The 9,567-nt window shown below is 54.4% G+C and overlaps 1 protein-coding gene across 2 annotated transcripts in view; it reads right to left on the bottom strand.

The window, feature by feature from the left end:
* Sult4a1 (sulfotransferase family 4A member 1) overlaps positions 1 to 9,567 on the bottom strand; it is a 33,449-nt gene that overhangs the window by 8,269 nt on the left and 15,613 nt on the right. For both annotated transcript variants that reach the window (XM_008844726.1, XM_029569178.1), the window contains exons 3-5: positions 7,490 to 7,570; positions 6,925 to 7,051; positions 4,102 to 4,196 (exon numbers count right to left, since the gene is read on the bottom strand). In XM_008844726.1, coding sequence (XP_008842948.1) covers positions 4,102 to 4,196; positions 6,925 to 7,051; positions 7,490 to 7,570 — 303 coding nt within the window. The remainder of the gene's footprint in view (positions 1 to 4,101; positions 4,197 to 6,924; positions 7,052 to 7,489; positions 7,571 to 9,567) is intronic.

Raw genomic sequence — 9,567 nt, 5'->3', positions numbered from 1 at the left:
GAGGAGGAGGAGGAGGAGGTAGGCAGCACCAGCACGTGATGGTTTGACTGAGATATCAGACCTAGGCACTGAAGTTTGGTCCCAGCTGGTGATACTATTTTAAGAGAAAATAGAAACTTCAGGAAGTGGGACCTAGGTGGAGGAAGTACTCACTGAGGTGGGCCTTTGAAAGATACTCAGTCTCTAGTCCCTCCCATCTCTCTGCTTTCTGTCCTGAGGTGAGCAGCCCCCATCTCACCACAGAGTCAGAATCAACAAGCCAAAACCTAATGCCCTGAGTCTCTGAAACCACAAGCTAAAAATGAACCTTTCTTAAGTTGCTTGTGTCAGGTGTTTTGTCACAGGAACACAAAGGTAACTGACACAACCAAGCTGAGGTGAGAGAGGTCAGGATAAAAGTTCCCCTGGGAAAAACCTAGAACATTCTAGGCCTGAGGTGCTCACACCAGTATTCCAAGTTGGCAAATGGCTTGCATAAGCATGAGGCCCGGGTTAACCTCCCCCAGTGCTGGGGGCAGGCCGGTATCACCTCCCATTCTGAGCCCTGGGGAGGTCATGAGGTCATAGCCTTGGCCTGAACAGTCCAAGTCCAGTGTCCAGGCTGCTCCACAGCACCACAGCCTCCCAGAGGGCTGAGGCAGAGCCAGGCATCCTTTCCTCTACTGCACCGACCTCAGTCCGAGAGGCGCCTCGCTGTCCTGTGGCCTGGCCCTGGCAAGGTGGAGCCTCAGTGGCCTGCTTCGTGGTCCCTACCACAGGCCATGGAGGAGCCGCACCAGAACTGCATTAAGTCCTGCAGCAGGACACACATACAGCTCATTTCTACACGCAGGTCAAGCCCAGGAGGCTACATGCATGAAAGCAAGGGCCACCTGCAGACATAGGCCGCAGTGCTTAAATGCCCTGAGGTATGCAGATGAAACCAGGGCTTGTGCAACATGAGCCGGGCCCACCCCTCTGCCCATCCCGGGATGCTCTCCTGTAATTCTCTTGCACTTAGGCCTCCAATCCACCCAGAACCTTCCTGTGGGTGCAGGGCCAAACAGAGGGCTGGCCTTGCTACCCTGGGGTTCTCAGCTGCCTGTAGCAGTTAATGAGGCTGTCAATCAGGCGCCTATGGCCGCCCCCTGCAGCTTCCTAGCAGGCAGCTGGGTCCCTCCCAGTGGGGGACTCTCTGCAAGGTGGCCTAGGGCTCATGGACCCCAAACGTATGAGCCCAGCCCAGAGACGCTGCAGAGGGATCAGTGAGAACAGGCACTGAAAGGCAGGTGGTCAGCAAGCCATACAGCTCCCCTGCCTCTCAGCTGCCACATGGTCCTTCTCTGTGCTTAGGAGCTGTCATCCACTTCCCCTCTACATATGCAGGAGCTCCCCGCCTCACCCAGTGCCTCCCTCCATGTCCCTATCAGATTTCCAAGGTCAAGCCCAAGTCCACGCAGGGCTGCCATCCTCTCCAATGTCACCTTGGCTTCCTCTCCCTCCTGTTCCAGCTCCTCCCATGAACCACCACACTTCCCATCCCCCCAATGTAGTGGGCAGTGCACCTCTACTTGGCCGTGGTCTGCAGGATGTGGCACTCCCATAGGACACATGAACCTGGTTCCTCTGTACACAGGCCTGTGCACCCCTAGGGACTACACTGCAGGGCGGCAGCATCCCTGGCTCCAGCAGCTTCAATCCTCAGTGCCTCAGAACATAGGGTAGGTGTTTCCATGCTGGAGGTCACTCACTCAACAAGTGCTAAGAGCCTGTCAGGTGGTGATGCAAGCACATGGACAGGCAGACTAAAACCCCATCCCACAGAGGCCTTTCCAGTAGGAAAGAATGAATCAAAACACAATCTACAGGGCTGGAGAGATGGCTCAGTGGTTAAGAGCACGGGCTGCTCTTGCAGAGAATCAGAGCTCAATTCCTACAACCGTAGTAACTCCAGTTCCAGGGGATCCGACGCCCTCTCTGACCTCCATGGGCATCACATGACATGGGTGCACTTACACACATGCAGGTAATACACTCATACACATAAAATAAAAATAACAAAATAATTTTTAAAACACAAACTACATTCAAGACAAACACTCTGGAAGAAAATTAAGCAGAAAGGCAAAGTTTTGGAAGAAGGTCCAGGAGGCCACTGACGAGGTAGCTGTGAGCAGACAAGAAAGAGGTGAGAGGGCGGCCCATGTGGGCATCTGAAGAACATTCTAGATGCGCTAAGCATGCACAGACCATCAGACAGAAGCTGGAGCAACAGAAAGGCAGGCAGGATGGTTAAGGCATCTGAACACCAAGGACCACTGGAGGAGCCTGACAACAACCCACCAGCTGAGGACAGACCTGACATGTTTTAGCAACAGTGGGCACAGCTGCTCTGCTAAGAGAATGTGTCAGACAGGCTGGGGAGGGAGTCTGTGCAGGACCACACACAGTAATGGGCTGGGGAGACACAGGGGTGCAAGACAGACAGGCAGGGCAGGGTACAAATGGTCCAATAAATGTGGTAATCACAGGCACAGCCAACAGGACTTGGGAAATAGATGCACGGTGTGAAAGACACATTGGGAAGATCAGGGAATTCTGCCTGGGCAATGTTTGGGGGAGGGTGGAGTGGGCTGCCATAAATTCAGATGGAGGCTATGGAGGCCTTATGAGATAGCATCAGGGCACATTAAGTATGAGGAGTTGTTCCTCAGATGTCCATGCAGACAAGTGTCTGGGCAGATCCACAACCAGTTGCTGCGCAGAGTGGCTATGGTATTCCAACCTCAGCAAATGGATGAGACCCCAGGGGAGTGAGAAGGAGAGAGATAAGAGACCAAGCCAGGGCATGAGCCCTGCAATGAGAGGTCATCTGTGGTAGAAAGGGAGACAGAAGAGACACAGGGGACCAGGGTGCCAACCTGGAACCAGGGGAAGGAAGGGAGGGAGCATGACAAATGTCACTAGAAGGCTGGGTGACAGGAACCCAAAGCTCGTCACTGACCGTAGCAATGTGAGAGGTCACTGGGAAACATGACAGAGAAGCCGGGAAGTGACACAACCAGGGCAGCAGCAGTTTGGACAGGGTGAGGAGGAGAGGAAGGAAATCACAGTGAAGAAAGGATAGGACAGTGAGGGGGCGAGAGGTCAAGCCAGGTATGCTCTGGGCAAAGAAAAAAGACATCAGGCTGGAGAGATGGCTCAGCGGTTAAGAGCACTGACTGCTCTTACAGAGGACCCCGGTTCAATTCCAAGCACCCTCATAGCAGCTAACAACCAGTTCTGAGGGATTGGATGCCCTCTTCTGACCTCCGTGGGCATCTGCATGACACAGGGCACTCACACACATGCAGGCAATACACTCATACACATAAAATTAAGTTTTTAAAATGTTTTAAAGAAGAAAAAGACATCAGTGCACGCTTACACAGCAGTGCAGAACCTAGAAGATGTGGCTGCCCCAGCCTATGATGTGCTCACAAGTCAAGTGTTGCCCAGCACCTGCACATGTGGCAGACACTTCAGGGTCCACTACCCCCTCATCTCCTGGCCCTGCCCAACACAGCCTGCACACAGCAACTTCACATCCACACCAGCCATGGCAATGTCCTCCCTAAGCTCCCACTGTCATCCACATGAGCTTGTAACAATGCCATTCCCTGAGCAGCTGGCTGGCAAGGGGAGGGGACACTACAGGCCAACACACAGGACCACCAGCATCCAGAAAGCAGCTTCCAAAAGCAAAGGGACTCATCTATACCAGCATACTGTCACCAGGGTCATGGCGTTGGTGCAGCAGATGGAACCACGTGTAACCAAGGCTCTACTTCTGTTAAGACAGGAAAGCCACAGCACTGGATCACATGACCCAGTTCACACCCTGTCCTGGCAACCAGTCATATACTGGACTGGGGACTCCGGCCCAAGACTCCTCTATGGTCCACATACATCCCTGGACACGGAGACTGGAGGAGTTGTGCAGGCCCTCTGGCGCCAGCTGGCTCTGAATAGCAGCTCTGTGCCCTAAAGGGCTGCAGCACCACTGACAGCGCTGGCACTTTGGACAGCTCCAGGGCGCCCGCCAGCCCCAGCACCGTGGACAGCGGCTTCCCCATCACTCACCCTGTGCATGTCTTCGTACTTGAGGAAAAGCACGTTCGAGTCCATACGATGCTCCCAGAACTCCTGCACGTGCTCAAACCAGGAGCCATAGCCCACTGTGGAGACAGGAACGGGACAGCTGGGGAGGGGACTGAGCAGGACGGGGGCACCCTGCCCCCACAGGCTGCCCTCCTCCTGCCCAGCTGCTGTTAAGGAGGACTGCAGAGGCTTCTGCAAGGAAGAGTGCACTAGAGACCCCTCAGCCTCCTGCTCCAGCCTCCCTCTCCCACCAACATCCCCTCACCTCTACCCAGACCACGTATGGATGACATAAAGACCTGACAAGGCAGGAGGGCTCTGAGAACAAGCTGTGTAGCCTACAGGGTCAGTGAAAATGATGCCTGGAGGAACCATGACAGAGCACCAGGTGGAGTTAGGGGTGGGGTGGATGAGGGACGCTTTAAGACATTCCATAATGTAGGTCCACATTCCTAGTAGCAAGTACTGACATCCATCTCTTCAGCTACACTGCACAGCCCTGTGGAGGGTCCTTGTGCCACACCTCCAAGGGTGCCATGGTAATGGAGGTGGGTCCCCATGAGATGCTGTACAAGAGAGGCACCCAGACCCCGCTGAGCATCAAGAATGAGGAAAGCTGGGTGAGAAGCAGGGGAGGGAATGGGGCCCTGTGGGACCCATCCTCCAGGTCACCTGTAAGCTCCTTAGCTGAGGACCTGTACTGGGGTCCCAGCACACCCGACTCACACACTCTTCTAAGCAAACCTGCTCCCTTTACAGAGGGCTGAGTCTTGGGAAGGTCACAGTGGGTCACTGGAGCCAGGACAGAGAGACCCAGGTCTCCTGGTTCATGTGCTCAGCTGTAGCTAAGTATACACAGATGAAGCTGAGGGGCAGGAGGAAGGCAAGCTGCCTGGGAAGAGACGGAGGAACACACAGGACTTCCAGATGACCGGGACCCTACTGGGCCACGTGGACACTGAACAGGAGAGGCCAGCCAGGACCATGAGCCCAGCAAGCCATGTCTGACTGTTAGTTACCAGGGAGATCAAAAGTACCCCATCACCTCTATACCTGAGGTCCCAGAAGAAAGGGACATGTGTGGGCTGGTGGGAGCCAAGCTCTCCAGAAAGGGGGAGCCCTGCCATGACCCCGTTTCTCTATACACTTCAATCTGCTCAGATGGTGAAACCACTCACCCAAGGACTGTGGGAAGTCACAGTTCAATGCAGCCCCCTGCCTGTGGAGCACACCCCTACCCTGTGCAGGTCAGAGACTACCCACAGAGCACTGCTGACACAGCATCTGTCACAGTGACCCTGGCCAGAGGGTCCCCCACGCTGCATGTGTTACGGGGAGACTGTCCATAGAGCACCACACTGTGTTAGTGACTCTGCAGTGTCCCACACAGCAAGTTACCTGGTTTGGGCATCTCTCAACCCCAGCCCTGGAGTCTCGAGCCACCACCATCTTAATGTGGATCTTCCTCGCAGCGGCTAGCCACTCTGTTCAATCCTCTGCTGTTTCTTAGTGCTCGGGACATTGAATCCAGGGCCAGACACGTGGGCAAGCGTGCTATCACTGGGCTGCACACCTTGCTCTCTCTCTGCTTATCATTTTGAGCTGCAGCAATGCTCAGAAGGGACTAGACAACTGTGGATCTCCAGGCCCCTGTGAGTTTCCAACAGTTTTCTAGCCCTGTCTACAGTTAGCCTGGGCAGGAAACTCATGGAGGTGGCCCCCAGGATTGCTGCACTCGGGCATTACGTTCCTGAACTCTGCCACACACCTCCTCATCATCTTGCTTCACGGCCTCCCTACAGGACTCCAGATAACCCATACTGTGCATGAAGAATAGCAAGTGTGTTTTCATATCCGGGCCTGGGGTAATCTCGGTGTGGACTCGGTGAAATTGCAATACGACCCTCTTCGCACATGTCTGAGTATGCACCACACTGCCTGCTTGCCAGCCAGAAGACCCACAGTAGCATGAGAGGCCCCAGGGCAAGATGGGAACAAAACCATATGAAGGAACTGCTGCCAGGGCTCCAAAGTGTTAGAGAGCCTGACGGGACGAAAATAACCAAGGTCTGTAAGAGATGAGACTGCTTCCTCTACAGTTCCCCTTCTGGGAGGTCAGTGACTAGGCTCTGCTCCCCCTGGGGCAGGAAGGGACAATTAGGGAGGACACACAGTGCCCTGCCCAGCACACCCTGCTCCTAAATGTGTCCCAGTATCACTGTCAGTCCCTGAAGTCCAGCCCAAGGTTCCACAGTGGTTCACACCTAGCCGTAGCCTTCCCTCTAGCCTCAGCCTCTGTGTTCACAGTTTTCATTCTCAGCTTGTTAAGAACCACACAGGAGGGAGGGATGCTTAACTGGAGATCCCTCCGCGTGGCTGGGAACAGGATTCGAAAGTCCTGGGCACTGCAGTGCCACACACCACCTTTAAGATCCACAGTAGCCCAAGCTCAGCTGCTCCAACCACTTGGTGGGAACACAGGACCCACAAGCACAGTGGGCTTCCAGAGGTGCAGGTGAGCTGCCAGCGCAGTGCACACTAGGCGCTCCAGCAATTCCCAGCCCTTGGGGTCAGAGCACACAGCACACACTAGGCCCTCCAGCAATTCCCAGCCCTTGGGGTCAGAGCACACAGCACACATTAGGTCCTCCTGCAATTCCCAGCCCTTGGGGTCAGAGCACACAGCACACACTAGGCCCTCCAGCAATTCCCAGCCCTTGGGGTCAGAGCACACAGCACACACTAGGCCCTCCTGCAATTCCCAGCCCTTGGGGTCAGAGCACACCTCGCCAGCAAGGTACTTACACTTGTCATTCATGAACCTCCGGCAGAATTCCTGGAAGGTGCCTCGGTAGCTCATGGTCCGCAGGGAGCGATGGAACTGGTAGTAAGACACCACCAGGTCCTTGGGGTTGCGAGCCATATAGATGACCTGTGGGTGACAGAATGGAGTCGGGGCTCAGGCATCCCCTTGCCTGTTCCCAGCATGGAGTGGGCCCTGCACCTGTTCTCACTATGTGTGCTCTGGCCCACAAGCCCTGTATGCAGGACGAGAAGCTGACTATGTTGTGTTGTAGTTGCTTTGCTCCACCACTGCTTTCAGTCCACAGAACAGAGTAAGGCTGGTGATACAGACAGGGACAGCAGAGCTGGTGAGCACCCCCACCACCATGTGCCACTGTGAGGGATAGCCCTGGGTAAAGCACAAAGAAAGAGCTGCAGATATGATCCAAGCAGGCCTCACAGAGAACACTGCACACCGAAAGAAATCCTCAGGGAGGACCCCAGGCCAGGAGTGATGGGGACTGCAGTGGTGACACAGGCCTCGGGGACTCCTTGCTGAGGACCGGGTGGGAAATGGGTAGGTTACCTTGGAGTCTCCGTTGTGGAGGTCAGAGGGCAGGAAGCGGTAGGGGAGGTGGCTCTTGATGAGGCGGGGAGATGTCAGCTCCTGTGGGCAGAGGAGAGCTCTGAGAAGAGTTATGGCATTTTCTCTCTCTCTCTCTCTCTCTCTCTCTCTCTCTCTCTCTCTCTCTCCTTTTTTTTTTTTCTTTTTTTTTTTGGCAGGGTTTTTTCTGGAACTCACTATATAGACCAGGCTGGCCTTGAACTCACAGACATCCGCCTGCCTCTGCCTCCCGAGTGCTGGGATTAAAGGTGTGCGCCACCACGCCCAGCAGCTCTCTCGTCTTTCTAACATGCCTCAGAGCAGAAGGTCTTGACCAAGCAGAACTTCCCACATCCCCTACCCAACTTCCCACCTGAGTCATCTGGACACGGCCCATACTAGGCGGGACAGTGGAAGCAGTCCCTGTCCCCAGCCTGAGGGGCTGATTCCTATGGCCACAGGAGTCTGGCCTGAGAGGCTGAAACAAGGAAAGGCCTATGGGGCAGCAGAAGCAGAAAACACAGGCCCAGAGTGGCATCTACAAGACTGTGGGGGCAGCTGACACCCAGATGCTTTGGGCTTCCCTCAGCCCCAATCCACACAGCAGCTCAGTGGATCCTGGACAGCAGCTTCCAGTCCCTCAGCCTTCTCCTGAGTCCTTTCTGTCAGCTTCCCCTGGGACAATGGGGTCTTGGTGCCCCCTCAGCTCTTGGCTCCTCTCCTCCCTCTAGACCATCCTGGGTCACCTATCCCCTGCCGGACTTCCTGCACTGTGAGGTGGGGACTGTCAGCTCACTGCTGCATCCAGTGCCAGGAACAAGTCCAGTATGTGGGTGCTCAACACAAAAGCACCACACACTCTGAGTGTCTCGTGTGCAGAAGCCAATGTGACTGGGCACAGACTGCAGACAGCAGAGTGAACTTGAGAGACGAGGTGCAGAGATAGGCTCCCATTTGTGCCAGCTGCCCTCACATGGGTGGGTGTGGCTCTGAGAGCTGTTTGCTCACACCAGAAAAGCAAGTGGGTGGTGGCCAGGCTGCTGAGGCCAGTTAGGCTTCAGCCTGATCTACAGAGGTGGTAGGAGATGGAATGGAGAGAAAAGTCCAGAAACTTTGCAGGGCCAGAATGCATGAACCTGGAAACAGCCTTCCTTTTTGGTGAGATAGGTCTCACCATGTAGCCCAGGCTGGCCTAAAACTCACAGTGATCCTCCTGCCTCAGCCTCTCCAGTGCTAACATGACAGGTGAGAGCTACCACACCTGACTAATTTCATTCTTTTTTAAAAAAAAAATTTTAATGTGTATGAGTGTTTTGCCTACATGTATAAAGTGCACCACATGCATGTGTGCAGTTCCTGAAGAGACCAGAAGAGGGCCTCAGATCCCTTGGAACTAGAGTCATGGATAGTTGTTAGTCTCAGTGTTGGTGCTGGGAGCCAAACCTGGGTCCTCTGCAAGAGCAGGCAGTGTTCTTAACCACAGAGCCATCTCTCCAGTCCGAAAACAAATTTCTTTTTTAAGACACAGTCTCCCTGTATCCCCAAATGGACTGGAGCTTGCTGTGTAGACCAGGCTGGCCTTGATCTCACAGAGATCTGCCTGACTCTGCCTCTTGAGTGCTGGGATTAAAGGCGTGGGCTACCACACCTGACATTTAATTTCATTCATTCTTTTTTTCTTTTGGTCTTTTTGAGACAGGGTCTCCCTGTAGCCCCAGCTGACTTGGAACTCAATTTGTAGACCAGGCTGGCCTTGAACTCAAAAGAGGTCCACCTGCCTCTGCTTTCCAAGTACTGGGATCAAAGGCATGTGCCACCACACCTGGCGTAATTTCATTCTTGATGACAAAGTTTTGAAACACATGCACCCCAGCTCCCTTGACCAGTGAGGGAGGGGCTGGGGTCTGCTTCCTCACTGATGGTCCCTCAGCACCCCCACATGTACACATACACACATATCTACCCCCTCCCCCAATACCTCACAACCTGCAGACTGCCAAATCTTGATAATCACCCACACTTGATAGAACCCCAGTCACAGTCATGGGCTCAAGCCTGTC

This window comes from Nannospalax galili, unplaced genomic scaffold (genome assembly GCF_000622305.1).
Source record: "Nannospalax galili isolate Female #2095 unplaced genomic scaffold, S.galili_v1.0 scaffold180, whole genome shotgun sequence".
In the NCBI taxonomy this organism is placed as follows: Eukaryota; Metazoa; Chordata; class Mammalia; order Rodentia; family Spalacidae; genus Nannospalax; species Nannospalax galili.
Note: the sequence above shows the minus strand (reverse complement) of the source record. Positions and strands in the feature narration are given on the sequence as shown.